The sequence below is a fragment of the Tiliqua scincoides genome, chromosome 1 (assembly GCF_035046505.1).
Source record: "Tiliqua scincoides isolate rTilSci1 chromosome 1, rTilSci1.hap2, whole genome shotgun sequence".
In the NCBI taxonomy this organism is placed as follows: domain Eukaryota; kingdom Metazoa; phylum Chordata; class Lepidosauria; order Squamata; family Scincidae; genus Tiliqua; species Tiliqua scincoides.
In genome coordinates this window covers 301069955-301088419 of record NC_089821.1, presented here as the reverse complement: position 1 = coordinate 301088419, position 18465 = coordinate 301069955, and the positions used below count along the sequence as shown (strand labels likewise).

Below are 18465 nucleotides of genomic sequence, written 5' to 3'. Positions count from 1 at the left end.
ATTGCCTTGGTTCTCCCCTCAAATCTAGCACAGATCAGCATAAGACTGAATTTATTTCTGCACTGAGTTTCATGTTCTCAAACTCCCCTCTTCTATTGGAAGTTGGCTCATTTGCCAATTCATTAGCAGCTCTTTAAACATTTTACAGCGGGCTTCCTTGTTCAATAAATATTGTTTAAAATGCTACAAGGCTTTCACTCCAATTCCTTTACAGCTTCGTCTTAAGGAAAATTTGCATGAAATAAGTGGCAGTGATTAGTAAACTAACATGTTGAGCACCTCTGCTGTAAACATCTCAAATGTAACACAAGATTTAGCTAATGTAGCTAAAAATCCACTACTGTGAAGACAAATACCACAGACTCTCTTATGGGATAAATATATTTCTTTATATCACTTTTTTTGTTTTCATTCTAAGTTATGGTACAAAAAGGTATTCAGAGCTGACTCTGGTTACAGGCACGGTTCAGTCAGGCCAAGTGTGGTACAAATGCCGCCCCCACAAGCCACCTTTATTTTATACAGCTAACCTACAATATTCTTCCTAGACTGGGATAAATCCAAACTGTTAAGCCATGTTTGAAATTAATGATTTGTTTTTAAGCTCCACAATGGTTTGGTGTAGCCCTGAAGTTACAATCAAAACAGTTCCCAGATATCTTCAATTCAATACCAAACAGTATATCATTGATTTGATCTTCTACAGAAAAAGGTTACCTATTTTTATTTTTTTCTGGGAAAGGTAAACAAAAAATGTGATGAGCATCCACACTGTACCCAATTTTTTTCTACCCAAGAAGAAACCAAAAAATATATTCAAGAAGAAACTAAAGAAGAAACCAAAAAATATATTCCTGCTGTTGAGAAATATGTAATGTAACAGAAGTCCTTCCCAACGCAGTACAGATATCAGTGTGCATGCTATAGCAAAATAGTTTTGCTGCGAATGAAGTTAACGGATAAGTTATATTTCAAAATAAACCGTTACAATAAAACAAGTTAACAATTTCTTTAAGCCACACTGCCTGTCTGAAACAGTACACCTCACTTCACAATTTGGGGCTATTTGATAAGTTGAGTTATTTTTTGTTTTAATATATATAATAAATATACACACCAAAGTGCTAATATTGTCAAATGCCTGTAGCTTTAAAACTCTGACATTTGGCATATAACAGGAATTCCTTGCTATTTTACTGCTCCGCATCCATGAGGATCTCATATTACTTCCCATTCATCTTCAAAATCATCAGAGTGAAACACAGAGGAGTCAGCATGTTTCTGCAAAGTGTGAGAGTGGTGGAAGGTCTTTGTGAGGCGTTGAAGAAGGTACCCTGAACTACCGATGGCCCACAGTTCATCTAAAGGAGTAGCTGGGAAACAAACAATTGCCAGATTTAGTTAGAATGCAAGAACACAGGCTTTTCACAGAGTAATATCCTGAAGGGGTTTGGCTGCATCCCCCCACAACCAGCATAACCCTGTGGTTTCCCTATTGGTGTCTAATAGCAGCTCTGAAATGGTGGGAGATCAGAGCTGCGCTGCAGAGCAGAGACTCCCCCTACCCTGATCCAAACTGCCCCCCACAAAGTTGCTTTATGAGAGGTAAAAAAACATGTCGGGAGATTCCAACAAGGAACTGTAATGTTATGTCTAGTGTGACCCTTAGGCAACTTGTATTTCAGTAGTTCCTGTTTGATTTGCCAAGATGCTCCCCCAACAATTGAGGCTGCCAGGTTTTCCTAAAGTTTCTCATTTATATTCCTTCCTATCTAATCCTTCCTCACCAATTAAACTTAGTGCATGTTTACAAAACAAGAAAATGGGAGAGGCCTGCAAACCGCATTTACCAAAAGACAAATGCACCACATCACAAGGAAGCTCAGAATATCAGCACCCAAATCCAGTTTTAAAAGCATTTGCCTCAAGGTTACTGCAATTATCAATGAAACATTTGACTGTATGACATGGGGGAGGGGGAGATGACTTTCAGGAAGCTATTAAACAGGGCCAGAAGGTGACCACTCTTCCCCACTGCTGCTTTCCAGCAGGTGGTGTTCAGTGATACAGGGGCACAATCCTAACCAACAGTAGGGCATGTGCTGCATCCTGCAATTGGGAAGTAGTCATGGAGGCCTCCTTAAGGTTTGTTCCCTTCCAAAAACCTACTTACCTGTCAAACAAGAAACATTCCCTGGAATTTTCTTCCAATAGTCTCCTGCAGGATTCTTATCTGTGATGCCATAACGCCGGGCCACGTCTCCATTTGGACAGCGTGCCCAAACTGTCCTTGTACTTAATGCCAGCTGGCATGCCTGAAGCCCTAAACCCAAAGACAATGAAAATGCTCAAAATATTTAGAAGCCAACACCCTGGAAAGGAAGGCCTTACTTAACAGTCAGACTATCCAATGCTGACAGGCTGTATCAGCACTGGAAAGTTGAATAGAGAAAACCAAAAGCCAGGTTACAGGCCAAACGAGGTTATGGGGATGGAGAAGTTTGTGACTGTAATCCTATCCACACTTTCCTGGGAGTAAGTTCCATTGACTATAATGGGACTTACTTCTGAGTAGACAGGCAAAGGATTGGGCTCTTAGTGAGAAGCAATTTTTCATTATCTGGAGGCCACCACTGGCTGAGAAGCACAGAAAAGGAGGGAAGAAGTGTGGGCCCCTAGATGGATTTGCTTGAGGAGGGTTCACTTGGCTTGAAACTCCAAATGTCAACTCAAAGAAGGGCAGCCATTCCTCCTAGTACTTCTCAACATATCTTAGGCCACCTATGCATGGAAGAAAGATTTGTTTTAAAGGATGTGTACTGGAGATGTGACAAAGAATTAATCATTATTCAGTCAGCTAAAGTAACTGAGATTGAGTAACTGAGATTAAGTTAGAGAACAACAAGACAAAGGCAGGGTAGGAGAAGAAATTGGGAAGGGTAGGGTGATGGGATGTGATAGACGGTTTGGCACAATGAGAGGATGCGGGGACAAAGGAGTGAATAAGCAGCCCATCCTGGGGCATTCCGTGTATAAATGCTTTTATGCGAATGCCCGAAGTCTACGAGCAAAGGTGGGAGAACTGGAATGTCTGGTGACAAGGGAAAATATTGACATAGTGGGCATAACGGAAACCTGGTGGAATGCGGAGAATCAGTGGGATACCGCAATCCCGGGCTATAAACTCTACAGGAGGGACAGGCAGGGGCGTGTTGGAGGTGGGGTGGCCCTTTATGTTAAGGAAGGGATAGAATTCAGCAAAGTAGAGATTGAAGGTGGGTCCGACTCCACAGTAGAATCTCTGTGGGTTAAATTACCAGGCTTGTGCAGCGATGTAATACTGGGGGCGTGCTATCGTCCTCCAGACCAGAAATCTGATGGGGACCTTGAAATGAGGAAACAGATCAGGGAGGTGACAAGGAAGGACAGGGTTGTAATCATGGGGGACTTCAATTATCCTCATATTGACTGGGTCAATTTGTGTTCTGGTCACGATAAGGAAACCGGATTTCTTGACGTGCTGAATGACTGTGGCTTAGATCAGCTAGTCACGGAGCCCACCAGAGGACAGGTGACTCTGGATTTAATTTTGTGCGGTACGCAGGACCTGGTTAGAGATGTAAACGTTACTGAGCCATTGGGGAACAGTGATCATGCTGCGATCCGTTTTGACGTGCACGTTGGGGGAAGAATACCAGGCAAATCTCTAACAAAAACCCTTGACTTCCGACGGGCGGACTTCCCTCAAATGAGGAGGCTGGTTAGAAGGAGGTTGAAAGGGAGGGTAAAAAGAGTCCAGTCTCTCCAGAATGCATGGAGGCTGCTTAAAACAACAGTAATAGAGGCCCAGCAGAGGTGTATACCGCAAAGAAAGAAGGGTTCCACTAAATCCAGGAGGGTGCCCGCATGGCTAACCAGCCAAGTTAGAGAGGCTGTGAAGGGCAAGGAAGCTTCCTTCCGTAAATGGAAGTCTTGCCCTAATGAAGAGAATAAAAAGGAACATAAACTGTGGCAAAAGAAATGTAAGAAGGTGATAGGGGAGGCCAAGCGAGACTATGAGGAACGCATGGCCAGCAACATTAAGGGGAATAATAAAAGCTTCTTCAAATATGTTAGAAGCAGGAAACCCGCCAGAGAAGCGGTTGGCCCTCTGGATGGTGAGGGAGGGAAAGGGGAGATAAAAGGAGACTTAGAGATGGCAGAGAAATTAAATGAGTTCTTTGCATCTGTCTTCACGGCAGAAGACCTCGGGCAGATACCGCTACCCGAACGGCCCCTCCTAACCGAGGAGTTAAGTCAGATAGAGGTTAAAAGAGAAGATGTTTCAGACCTCATTGATAAATTAAAGATCAATAAGTCACCGGGCCCTGATGGCATACACCCAAGGGTTATTAAGGAATTGAAGAATGAAGTTGCAGATCTCTTGACTAAGGTATGCAACTTGTCCCTCAAAACGGCCACAGTGCCAGAAGATTGGAGGATAGCAAATGTCACGCCTATTTTTAAAAAGGGAAAGAGGGGGGACCCGGGAAACTATAGGCCGGTCAGCCTAACATCCATACCGGGTAAGATGGTGGAATGCCTCATCAAAGATAGGATCTCAAAACACATAGACGAACAGGCCTTGCTGAGGGAGAGTCAGCATGGCTTCTGTAAGGGTAAGTCTTGCCTCACGAACCTTATAGAATTCTTTGAAAAGGTCAACAGGCATGTGGATGCGGGAGAACCCGTGGACATTATATATCTGGACTTTCAGAAGGCGTTTGACACGGTCCCTCACCAAAGGCTACTGAAAAAACTCCACAGTCAGGGAATTAGAGGACAGGTCCTCTCGTGGATTGAGAACTGGTTGGAGGCCAGGAAGCAGAGAGTGGGTGTCAATGGGCAATTTTCACAATGGAGAGAGGTGAAAAGCGGTGTGCCCCAAGGATCTGTCCTGGGACCGGTGCTTTTCAACCTCTTCATAAATGACCTGGAGACAGGGTTGAGCAGTGAAGTGGCTAAGTTTGCAGACGACACCAAACTTTTCCGAGTGGTAAAGACCAGAAGTGATTGTGAGGAGCTCCAGAAGGATCTCTCCAGACTGGCAGAATGGGCAGCAAAATGGCAGATGCGCTTCAATGTCAGTAAGTGTAAAGTCATGCACATTGGGGCAAAAAATCAAAACTTTAGATATAGGCTGATGGGTTCTGAGCTGTCTGTGACAGATCAGGAGAGAGATCTTGGGGTGGTGGTGGACAGGTCGATGAAAGTGTTGACCCAATGTGCGGTGGCAGTGAAGAAGGCCAATTCTATGCTTGGGATCATTAGGAAGGGTATTGAGAACAAAACGGTTAGTATTATAATGCCGTTGTACAAATCGATGGTAAGGCCACACCTGGAGTATTGTGTCCAGTTCTGGTCGCCGCATCTCAAAAAAGACATAGTGGAAATGGAAAAGGTGCAAAAGAGAGCGACTAAGATGATTACGGGGCTGGGGCACCTTCCTTATGAGGAAAGGCTACGGCGTTTGGGCCTCTTCAGCCTAGAAAAGAGACGCTTGAGGGGGGGCATGATTGAGACATACAAAATTATGCAGGGGATGGACAGAGTGGATAGGGAGATGCTCTTTACACTCTCACATAATACCAGAACCAGGGGACATCCACTAAAATTGAGTGTTGGGCGGGTTAGGACAGACAAAAGAAAATATTTCTTTACTCAGCGCGTGGTCGGTCTGTGGAACTCCTTGCCACAGGATGTGGTGCTGGCGTCTAGCCTAGACGCCTTTAAAAGGGGATTGGACGAGTTTCTGGAGGAAAAATCCATTATGGGGTACAAGCCATGATGTGTATGCACAACCTCCTGATTTTAGGAATGGGTTAAGTCAGAATGCCAGATGTAGGGGAGAGCACCAGGATGAGGTCTCTTGTTATCTGGTGTGCTCCCTGGGGCATTTGGTGGGCCGCTGTGAGATACAGGAAGCTGGACTAGATGGGCCTATGGCCTGATCCAGTGGGGCTGTTCTTATGTTCTTATTGGAACCTGGAGGAGAGTGTGCTAGTGAGTGTGACAGTCAGGGCATTGTCCATTGCCATGTAGAGACTTTGAAACCTTCCAAAGGGGGTATGCCTGGCACCATCTTGGTTTTTCAAGTGGCAGATGAAGACTGTTTTATTTCAACAACGCTTTGGTCCCTTTTTACTGAAGGGTTCCAACATCTACATTGCACTGTATGAAAGTGAACTGCATTTACCGATGTCTTACATTTTATTAGCTGTTCTAATTAACTTCCTGGGCAGGGTTAAAAATGCTTGGAAGCAAAACAAGGAAATAGAATGGATGCCAGCTGAAATGCGTATGCAAATATTCTCACCTGGAACCTGCTCCCAGTCCGTGCCTACAGGCATCTCCTCTGTAATCCCAGTGCGAACATGAACATTCCATCTGCTGTCAATCGCCCACAGACTTTGGTCATTGGGACTCGAGTAGACACTGATCAAGTTGACACCAACGGGCTAGAAAAGTTAAGACACAGAATTCCACATTATCAAATGTCACTAGCTACAGAGTGTTCTACACCCTTGTGGATCGACAAAAAGGAAAAAAAAATCAAATATTAACAACATGGTTGGAGGAGTGAAGAGAACACTCTGAACATACATGACAGTCAAAAAGGGTTTTAAGATAACTTGAAAATCTAACACTTCATTTTATCAGCTCTTGGAAAGCAAAATAAAAACTCCTACCATATGGGATCACTTCCCTAGAACCCAAGAAAGCAATTTTATGAATATGGATGCCATGTTGTAATTTGAATCAGAATTTAGTGTTATCTTTTCATTAATGACGACATGCAGGTCTGTAATGACAAGCAATAATAAATAATAATAAACTATTTCAGTATTGTCGGCACTGGCTTGTAGCAACGCTTCAGGGTTTCAGACAGGGGCTTTTCCTAGCCCCATCTGGAGAGGCTGCTAGGGACTGAAGTGGGGACCTTCTGCATATCACACATGTGCTCTACCACTGAGCTATAGCACTACATACCACCACTGATGGCCAGCTGGAAGCCTGTGGGCAGCATCTGGTCAATGCTTTGATGGTGCAGTGTCTGCACCACTGAGGTGCCTGCCAGGATGGAAGCAGCACAAAGGTGGTTCTACATTCTGCCCTTGTCTTCGGCTCAAACAGCAGCATACTCAAACCACTGTTTGAACCAGGCAGACAAAAGCTGCTCCTCTTCTCTGCTTGCGGTACACAATCATTTGGAGTCAATGCATTTGTCCATAGCAGGTTTTAGCAAGTGATGTGGTTTAAAGTCTGAATGATGACACCTGAGCACAGAGGGTTGGAACAGATATGAAGCCCCTTCCAGCCTTGTGTTATGACAGTTGGGTCCCAAACAAGGATTCCTGCCCTCCTCTTGCCACACAATATCAACTGGATCATGGCTTCTAACCGCCGGGCACTGAGGCAGTCTGCTTGGCATGAAATAGGAAAGAAATGCCCTGTTGTTCAAAAGCAAACAACTGCTAAATGAAGCTTCTGCTGAATCATGAAAAGGGTCCCTCTGTGCAACAAGAACAGTCTCTGCAGACACACCAATGCCACTCTAAAAGCAATTCAAATGTTACAGGAGGAGAAATGCTACTCCTCACCCTGAACTATAAGGACAGATTAACTCTGTTCCACTCATCAACATTTATGCAGAAACCGATAACTTATCATTATGCTCTAGCAGACTTAGCAAGAGATATTGATAGAGAGAGACCAAACATTTCTCCCCATGTAGCTAATTCACAGGAAAACAAAATCACACCTAGATCTGGACTAGTTCTTTAGGTCTACGACTTTGCCCAATATCCTGGGTCACTGTGTGCTTGCTGTGAACTGTGAAATCTCACTAACTTCTATCAAAAGGACAGTCTTTTTAAAAAATGAAGAGGTGAAGCAGGGGCTTTCTTCCTCACTTCAACTGCAGATTAACTACATGTTGCCACTTAAAACTTGCTTTTTCAAAAGCCTGGTCACCACTTTTATAGGGCAAAGGGCATTGGGAGGAAGAGAAGTGGCAAGCAGAATGCTTAAAACTTCTCCTCTGCTTCCCACTTGAGCTAGGGCTCCAGACCCATTTTTGCAACAAAACCTCCTTCTGTCATTTCTCATCTGCAAATCATCTCCTTCCTTTGAGGTGCAAAAATGGCAGCCAGATATTTGGAAATACAAGTCGTTCAGTAACAGGAAGTTCCAGCTTTAACAAAGTGAAGACTGACGTTAGAGACAGAGGGATGAGTGGTTCTGTGAACAGTCCCTCAGAGCCAAGAACTGTAGCTCTTGGCTGACGAGATGCTAAAGTTTAAGCATCTTTGTGCACCTGACAAAAGTGGGCTGTACACCACAGAAGCTTCTGACATAATAAAATGGCTTGTCTGAGATGACCACAACACAGTGTTATTTATGCTATAGTTTATGTATCAAAAAGCAGTATTGTGCCATTCTAAATATTATGTAATAATTTAGAAATTCCTTAAAAAAAAATTTCCTGGCTTAGATTCACTGAAAGGACTTTGGACCCTTAGATGATGGAAGCTGAAAGAAACATTCTTCCATTTTCCCCCTCTCCTTGAACCCAGTCTGATTGTCTCTTGCATCACTAACTATGCCCCATGTTTTTCTCTGCCTAGCACAAAGGCAACCCTGCTAGATTTCTCCAGAGGGCCAACATACAGTGTCCTGTTTCTAGTAGTGATCACATTTTGAAACAGGACAAAAAGCTAAGACTTATGTGGTAGGGCTGTGGGGAAAAATTGCAAAATGAGACAGTGAAGTAAGAGCTATATTGGAAAGTTCACTTGGGGGGGAGGCATAAGCAGGACCCATCACTGAACTTATCCGGTAATCTCATTTTACAGGCTTCGTTCCCAAAGTACAACTGGGCACCCTGAGGAAAATTTAGTTGAGCAAGTCTGAACACGTGCCTAGGCAGACACGTGCGTGTCCTCTGAAAATCCTTAAGCTGAACCATGTTCTGTTCGGATTCTCAGCAACATGGGATCAAAATACAAATGTCAGAAGTACCTAACAGGGACACAAAATAGCTGCACAGACTGAAACATAACAGAAACTGGACCAATATAATTTACACACACACACACACACACACACACACACACACACACACAGAGAGAGAGAGAGAGAGAGAGAGAGAGAGAGAGAGAGCGCTCAAAAACCTTTCCCAGCTGACGGTGATTTGAGCAGACTGCTTGCATTAGCTGCAGCTACGAAAGAAAAAGGTATTTAATACATAGAAATCCTGAAAATGAAGACCAATCTATGCAACTGTTTTCTTTTGGCGTGTGCAGGTTCTCTCCTACTCACTCTCCCAAGAAAGCAAAGAAACTCACGAACTTGCCAGACTGCATTTGCAACAGAAAACTCCATCATCACTGTCACATTCCTCAACTTAAAGGTGGTTTGGGCACCACATACCTTGCTCTGAACTGGCATTCCATTCCATGTAAACTAACAAAAGAGCTAGATACCATCAGATGCATTTCTTTTTTTAAAAAACTTGAAAGCTTGCACAAACATTTCAGACCTAAGTTTAAAACAAGATACAATGGACCAAATTACTAAAAAGCAGCAATAGATCAAATATTCCACACAGCAGAACCAGGGGACATCCACTAAAATTGAGTGTTGGGAGCGTTAGGACAGACAAAAGAAAATATTTCTTTACTCAGCATGTGGTCGGTCTGTGGAACTCCTTGCCGCAGGATGTGGTGACATCCTGGCCTGGATGCCTTTAAAAGGGGATTGGACAAATTGCTGGAGGAAAAATCCATTATTGGTTACAAGCCATGATGTGTATGTGCAACCTCCTGATTTTAGAAATGGGCTATATCAGAATGCCAATGCAAGGGAGGGCACCAGGATGCAGGTCTCTTGTTGTCTTGTGTGCTCCCTGGGGCATTTGGTGGGCCGCTGTGAGATACAGGAAGCTGGACTAGATGGGCCTATGGCCTGATTCAGTGGGGCTGTTCTTATGTTCTCCCTAGTCAAATATTCACAACCTCATACTTCAAAAATCCAAAGGTTAGCTCTTTCACTTTATTTGTATACGGAATCGGGAGATAAGACATATTGTTAGAATTTGTGGGTGGTATGTTTCAATACCAGAATTCTAGCAAAGGATCCAGCAAGTCTTAAGACATTTCAGATGCAAAAGGCACAAATGCAGGACTTTTCTGGAATCTATTATCTTACTTTGCAAGCGCCAAGTAAGGTAAGCACACCTCCTGGATTTGATTTCAGATTGCTAAGGCATTTTTAAAATTCCCTGTGTCCTCTTAGATAAAGATTAATAGCATTCCAAGGTCACTGGCTGTTCTCTCTTCAGTTTTATTTCCATGACTAAGCAAAACCTCTTTCTTTTGTCCACCCACAGAGTATAAAACTTCAGAAGGCAATGAAGCCCCTCCCCACAAAAGAGAATAAGTCATTCCTTCTGCATAAACAAGACATGTTTCATTACATAATCTTGCTTCTTACACAAGGTGAGATGGCAAATTCTGGGTTACTGTTAAAGGGCAAGTACTCAAATATCTTGGAATAAATGGAAGGCGCCATTTGAATTTTTGTGCCTCAAGCACCCACATATTCTGGGTCTTCACTATGTAAGCTATCTAATAAATGCCAATAAAAAAAGGGATAAGTCACAAAAGAATCTTTTCATGCATTATGTCTTTGTTTACAGTATTTACCATTATACATTTTCTGACTTAAGCCAGCATCAGAAGACAAAAGGAGAAAATCTATTAAGAAGAAATAACTTTAGTAACTTGGAATGTGTGTATTATGGAAGCTCATCAGTAATATAAAGGAGATCACTGGTAATAATCACATATCGAATTAAAAATGAAACAGAAGCTAAGCACAATGAACATGCAACAAGCCCTTAAGATCAAGTCTTCCTTCTGCTATTATAGCTGCAGATTACTTGAATTCTTCAAGTTCACTGAAGGTTTTTTGAAACTTCAAATTACTTCAAGTTCATTGAAGGTTTTTTGAGAAACAGTATATAAATATTCTTAAAGCATAATAATTTCTAAGAGGAAAAAATCAATATAAAGACAATTCTACACTATACTGTAGTAAGAAATTTGGTATTAGTAGGTTATGCATTGTACTGAATGAAACTAAAGGGAAAATAGATTTATTTTTGAGATTTCAGATGCCAGAGTGCAGGAGACACTTTTGATCAACCTGCAGGTGATCTTAAAAGAGCAACTCTGATAAAGGAAAGGCCTTGCTGACAGCCTGTTTGTAGCTTTAAAGAAGGTCTGAAAAGAACGGGTTACATTCCCATGCACAACTGTTCCATAATTTAATAGCTCCATAGCGTGTCATTTTCCTGCCCACCGTTCTGAGCTCACCAAACAGAAAAACAGGGTTGTAAACAGGTGATCTGCTTTCACATGAAGAGGCAGCAAGAGTCATTTCACAAGCTGCAGGGAGAACAGCGTGAAGAGAACATGTACACAGCTATCCATAATTAGCGAGTATTTAACAACATAAATTTCTAACCAGGCTCAGGTTCATTACCAGAGGTAAGTTTCAGTTACTCTAAAAGCTGGTGAAAAGTCCAAGAGGGGCTACACTATTCTCGGCAGCTGATTTATGATCTGTATCAATACTGACAGAAACTGCACCATCCCTGAATTTGGGACTGTTATGCAAGTTCTTCTGCAGAAGAAAATAAAATTACTTGCAGGCAAGCATTATGATAATACGCTCCAGGACATGGCCAATGATTGTATCTGAGCAGAGGGTTAGATTGTTCTCCCTCACTATGGGCAGACAATACTTTGAGAACAAATTCGTACATTAAGGAACTGAAAGGCAGGGCTGTAAGTTCCCTTTTGGTTTGTACTGTCTCCTGTTTTGTCTGCTGCTATGACTAGGATGCCACAAAACTATCAGGTCAAGTTAACAAAGAACAGTCAATCTGCAATGGCCTCTTGAATGGCTTGCTAGGACACCAATTATCTGTGGGTCAAAAGATAGAACCAAGCTGGCTTTTATTGGGGGGGGGGGGTTAGTGTCCAGAGGCAACACAAAGTCACCCTTTCAATTTTTCTTGTTAACAACCTGCCAAAATGTACTGGAATTCTTCCAAATTCCATTGTATAACCAAGAGATTATTTCTCTTTTCTTGAGAAAAAGAGTCCATAAAAGACTCTTTTCTATATTAGAATATATTAGAGTCTAATATAGCAAAGCTCTTGTTTTTCACAGGTGGGTCTGCCCCCCCCATTGCAAATGTAATCGCACCCTGCACCTTTGATCTCCTTACACCACAAATAGACAAGAGTTACTTTTGTCAGCAGAGCCTTTTTTTTCTTTTTTGCACAGTTATATTTACAGACCATGAACAGAAAAGCCAGTGCAGTTTAGATGAAGCTTTTTATTTACAATATTTTAAAATTGAGAGACTCCCTAGATATAAAAAATGAGATGTTTGTCCTATCGTAAGGACAAAAAAAATTGTACACAGGAGAAAGGTTTGGAAACTTTGCCAGCTTTTAAACATTTCTATTGTTTTGAAAATGCCATTGTCGGCTTTTCTGCCTCTTCCTTTTCTGCTGCAGCTAAGAAAAAAGCCTCACTACTAGTAAAAAAGTACAAACTCTTCTAATAGCCATAGGACAGTAGTGGTGTATTCCTCTTCCTTTTCCAATTCAGGAGCAAGAAGGAGCAGCAGTGGTGAATGGAAGCAAGTGCCCACTGCCTGAGGCAGCTGCCTCAGTTGGCCTCATGGACGGGCCAGCTCTGACTATGAAATGGAGAATTCTTCCCCAGCCCCATTTCTACTCAACCTCCCCTTTCATCTTCACCAAACTTGTCAGGGTTGAACAGTGCCATCACTGTGAACTAGTGGCATCACTAGGGGAGTGTGGGCCGCATGGCGTGGGCGGGCGGGCGGGCGCATGGTGTGTGTGCGTGTGTGTGCGAGAGAGAGAGAGAGAGAGTCACATGGCCAAAGTTTTTTAAATCTTGGTATTTTTGAATAATACCACGTTATATATCATTCCATGCATATTTTCATGCAGACTGAAATGAAATGAACTGTTTAAATATTTCTGTTCTACCAAAACTTATAGCCAAAAAACAGGAGGGGTGGGGTGATGGAGCATCACCACGGCCACACCCCAAGGCATTGCCCCCCCCCCCACTGAATGCGAGGAGGTCCACTATGGGGGTGACACGCTGGCCTCCCACACTGGGTGAGGCAAACCCCAGTAACACCACTGTTGTGAACAAAAAGCACTAGTACTCCAAAAGCACTAGCACTGGGACAGACCAATTAGTTACAAAGGAGGAAGGCTATTTTACCTGGATTGGTGGCTCAATCATTATCCATGCAGGAAGCATCAGACTTGGGTTCAGAGGCTGTGTTCCAACTCGAAAGTAGATACCACCACAACTGTCACACGCCCAGATGTGCTGTTTTCCACATGCCAAACTGACCAGCTTCACAGCACCTAGTTAAAAAAGGACGACTTCCAGTAAATCAAACAATGTTCAGCTTTGGCCTATGGTAGTGGTTAGGCTCAAGCTGCACAACTAATGCTGTTTTATCCCTTGCTTCAGCAACTTCAGCTGGAGGGAAATTTAGATCAGGAACAGTTAACCATCTTTCCTGCATTGCTGCTGATCCAACTAAGAACAATAAACCAAAGCAACAAGAGTTCCAATGACCGTTCTCGCACGTTACATGGAGTCTGAGCCTCAGAATTAACCAGGAAAATTACTGACCATTCTGGGCATAAAAAGTAGATGGAAGAACCAATGTGGAAGAGCAGAGAAGGATGGGGGGGGGGGAGCAGGAAAGAAGAACAGGAAGGTATGTAGCTACCTGTAGGGCTTAGGAGTTTGGAGACCCAACAGAGTGGTGGAAAGTATTAAGGAGCCGTCACAGCACAGCAATTTGAGCCTTTAAAGTGTCTGCAATTAATTGAAGAAAGGCAAGTTGTAGACCGATGTCTCAGCATGAACTTGTAGAAGCATGAACTTCTTTCAGCAAGAAACAAAAGGCTTCTAAGGCCAAAATATTGTACCACAGAAGTACACCAGTAAAGCGAATAAAAACTCCCTACTTAATGCAACAGAACTTTTAAGCAGACAAGTACTACAGAAAAGGAGAGTTTTAGTTGTCCATGGACTGCACCTGGTTGTCCCTATCCAGCAGGTCCTTGTGGGTGCAGGGCTTCTGAAATGCAGAGAGAGCTCTTCTACATGCAAGATCAATTCCATTTGCTTCAATGGAAAAGGGCAGCTCTAGGCATACAGAAGAATTTACATAAAAATTTTTCGCCTCCACTGAAGTGAATAGAGAAGTTCATTGTACAGGTTCATTATCTTCTCCCTGAGTAGAGGCTGTGCACTGTGGAGGAATGAGACTGCCTTTCAGTCTGAGACAGAAAGCCAAGAATGGGCTAACAACACTTACATCAAGCCTATGCTCACGGCACCCAACACGTACAAGTCTGACCTGCACAATCAACATCTTGCATAAAACCCAAGAATCAACTGCACAGTTTGGGCATATGGTTATTGGATTTGACACGCATATGCATATTTTACATTTATGCAGGATTTGAAGGCAAGACAGGGAGTGTAGGTACTATTTGACCCTCTCCCAAATATGACTGTTACTTAGGGAGTACTGATAATCTGAAACAAACCATTCTCAAAAGAGGATCATGAATGCCTCAGAGCATGCATGGAGCTTTGAATCGTGAACTACATCTGCTAAAATTAACATCAAAACAAAAGAAGGAAAAATAAAAACTGTTTGCTTTTTAAAAAAGCATCTTATAGGACAACAGGACAGAATGTATTCTATAATTATTGCTGGAAACATTTTCAAAGAGGAATAAACGGGGGGGGGGCCCTCAATGTAATGTAATTCTGTGTCTAATTAGAGAAGCAAGTTTTCACATGACCTCCAGTGAACTCTCCTTGGAGCTGGTCATGCTTGCAAACTAGGTCTATAAATACATGTTAGTGCTTAACATTCCAAATGTTACTAGCCAAGAGTGGTCACCGGATGGGGCTTTGGGATAAATATTTCAAGGTTAGCCAGCTTCTGCTACCATTGTGCAATGGAAGAAAGAAGCGTTTTTCCAAAAGGGTTATCCAATCAGCATTTTTTGTTTTCACTTGAATGGCAGCATCAAAACTTTGCTGCTTTCCTGAGAACTGAAATAGAAAATGCAAAGCTGTTAAATTACTCTTTCAAGTAATCCGTCAATCATCTATCAATAGATTTCAGATTCCTAGACGTTTCAACTGTGTTATTTACATTTAGGAAGGTGTGAAAGAAAGCTGAAATGTTATATGGATGAAAATGCAGAGAAATCTGGTCTAGTGCTTCCATACTATAACTTTTGGAAAGACAAGGTGCACGCACAAACATTGTAGTCATGCGATATTTTGGCAAGATTCTAAACTTACACCCTCCCCATGAGTGAATCTCATAGATTTACAGAACATTCTGTTCTGCAACTGGGATATCCCATAACTGGATACAGTGTACTCTTCAGGAAAGCTTAGTGTAAAAGTCTGCTTGTATTAAATATTGTCAATGACATACTTACTTTGGACAGACGGTGTAATTTTGCCCCATAACCTGCAGGCAGAAGGCCTTACAATCCATCACGCTTGTGCTAGTTAATTGTTTGTGAACATAAGTTCCTAAAGAATGAAACTGTAGCTTAACTACAAAACTAAAAGTGTTGTCCTACAATAGGCAGGAGTGACATAACTTCCTGTCACTGAGAAGTCCTTTTGCTGCAGGATCCCTTGGGTGGGATCAAAAGGACAGTGGGACAACTGACAATACACCCATGTCCCTAACTCCTATGTTCTACCCTCTCCTCAAAATATCTCTTGAACTCTACGGTTGAGTTACATTGTCACTAAAAAACTGTTTGCACTACAGGCTATTCCTGTGGAAGTGCTGTTGGTGGTGCAAAATTATGACAAGAGAATAATTTGCTTTCTCATACTCATGTTGATGCCCTTGCATGAGATTCTGTGCAGCAGAGAATAGGACTGGGGTATTAATGGACAACATTCCTAAAGGCAGCATCTAATGTTCTCTTTTCATAGTGACTAACAACTCTTCCTGTTAAGTATGAAAACAGACTTTTGACACAGTCTAACCAAGCAATCCTTTTGGGTGCAAAATCACCCTTTCCTGATATATGTAGAGATATAGAAGGGGGAAAAGAGATACTGGGATCCAAGCAATCCTGTTCAAAGTGAAGGCTATCAAAATGGTAATCTTAAAAGATAAAAAGAGGTCACATGCAGTCAGAGGTCTGAATGGGTGCTATGTGAACTAAGAACAAAGGACAACTACAAGAGGGTGCAAAGGTCATAAGAACATAAGAACAGCCCCACTGGATCGGGCCATAGGCCCATCTAGTCCAGCTTCCTGTATCTCACAGCGGCCCACCAAATGCCCCAGGGAGCACACCAGATAACAAGAGACCTCATCCTGGTGCCCTCCCCTGCATCTGGCATTCTGACATAACCCATTTCTAAAATCAGGAGGTTGCACATACACATCATGGCTTGTACCCCATAATGGATTTTTCCTCCAGAAACTTGTCCAATCCCCTTTTAAAGGCGTCTAGGCTAGACGCCAGCACCACATCCTGTGGCAAGGAGTTCCACAGACCGACCACATGCTGAGTAAAGAAATATTTTCTTTTGTCTGTCCTAACCCGCCCAACACTCAATTTTAGTGGATGTCCCCTGGTTCTGGTATTATGTGAGAGTGTAAAGAGCATCTCCCTATCCACTCTGTCCATTCCCTGCATAATTTTGTATGTCTCAATCATGTCCCCCCTCAAGCGTCTCTTTTCTAGGCTGAAGAGGCCCAAACGCCGTAGCCTTTCCTCATAAGGAAGGTGCCCCAGCCCCGTAATCATCTTAGTCGCTCTCTTTTGCACCTTTTCCATTTCCACTATGTCTTTTTTGAGATGCGGCGACCAGAACTGGACACAATACTCCAGGTGTGGCCTTACCACAGATTTGTACAACGGCATTATAATACTAGCCGTTTTGTTCTCAATACCCTTCCTAATGATCCCAAGCATAGAATTGGCCTTCTTCACTGCCGCCGCACATTGGGTCGACACTTTCATCGACCTGTCCACCACCACCCCAAGATCTCTCTCCTGATCTGTCACAGACAGCTCAGAACCCATTAGCCTATATCTAAAGTTTTGATTTTTTGCCCCAATGTGCATGACTTTACACTTACTGACATTGAAGCGCATCTGCCATTTTGCTGCCCATTCTGCCAGTCTGGAGAGATCCTTCTGGAGCTCCTCACAATCACTTCTGGTCTTTACCACTCGGAAAAGTTTGGGGTCGTCTGCAAACTTAGCCACCTTGAAAGGACCTTGAAAGGTCCTTTCAAGCTGTTGAGCTCTTTAAAGAACTACTTCACCAACAAGTGAGAAATACATTCAGAGCCCAATCCTAGCTAGCACAGGAGCAGCTGCACTAAATGGCTACCGCTGGATCCAGGCAGACTGGAAGTCTCCTTGGGGGAAAGGGACATTTGTCTCCTTACCCTGAGTAATGCTCCAGCTTGCTCAATGACACTTTGCAAGTCTACACCATCTATTTTGCTGCCGCAGACTTGAAAAGCCCTGTGTCAGGCTCCCAAGCCTAACACAGGGGATTGGACTGGGCAGAGGAGTCCTCCACAGGTCCCACACCCTTCCAAGTCTGTCCCTTCCCCCCTTCTGCCCTTCCTTCACCCTCTCTCCACCCAGGAATGACTCCCCCACACACTCCCACCACCCTCCCCAAGCCACTCAGCGCTGACCTCCACTCTGCCAGCAGCTGGGGCTCCAGCAACTGACAGTGTGGTGCAGGCCACCCTGCCAGTACCACCTATTTTTGCGTGGCACAAACATGTCTTATTTGCTACACCCAGCACTGGTGCAGGGACAGCACAGGATGAGGCTGCCCATAATCCTCAACTAGAGGGTTGCTGTAAAATGAACAGGCAGAGAAGAGGGAGCAAGGCCGTCAGCATGCAAAGAAAGGACACAGTGCAGAACGAACTCTATTGCTCTTCTGAAGGGCTGAAATGACTTGACAGCGAAATGAAAAAGCCAAGATCTCTTGATTAGGTGAAGCATCCAGATACTGTGTACTCTTATGACCGTGGTATTCAAACTGGGGCGTCGCGACGCCCCAGCCTGTGGGTCCTGGCCTCTGCCCCCTTAAGGGGCAGGGGCAGCCAGGAGAAAGGGCGGATCATGCTGCTCAGGGGGGCTGCAGGGGCTTGGGTGCACTTGCCCAAGCCTCCTGCAGCCTCCCGGGGGTGCGGGGAGCCCTGCGTAACCTTCGGCAGGGCTCCCCAGGTCAGGAAAAGTTAAAGTGGAGAGATCT

The 18465-nt window shown here is 43.5% G+C and overlaps 1 protein-coding gene across 2 annotated transcripts in view; it reads right to left on the bottom strand.

Annotated features, from left to right (window-relative positions):
• Positions 1–367: 367 nt before the first annotated feature.
• TECPR2 (tectonin beta-propeller repeat containing 2) overlaps positions 368–18465 on the bottom strand; it is a 56104-nt gene continuing 38006 nt past the window's right edge. For both annotated transcript variants that reach the window (XM_066629239.1, XM_066629248.1), the window contains exons 17-20: positions 13378–13526; positions 6356–6497; positions 2174–2323; positions 368–1373 (exon numbers count right to left, since the gene is read on the bottom strand). In XM_066629239.1, the coding sequence (XP_066485336.1) occupies positions 1219–1373; positions 2174–2323; positions 6356–6497; positions 13378–13526 (596 nt within the window). In that variant the 3' untranslated portion in view covers positions 368–1218. The remainder of the gene's footprint in view (positions 1374–2173; positions 2324–6355; positions 6498–13377; positions 13527–18465) is intronic.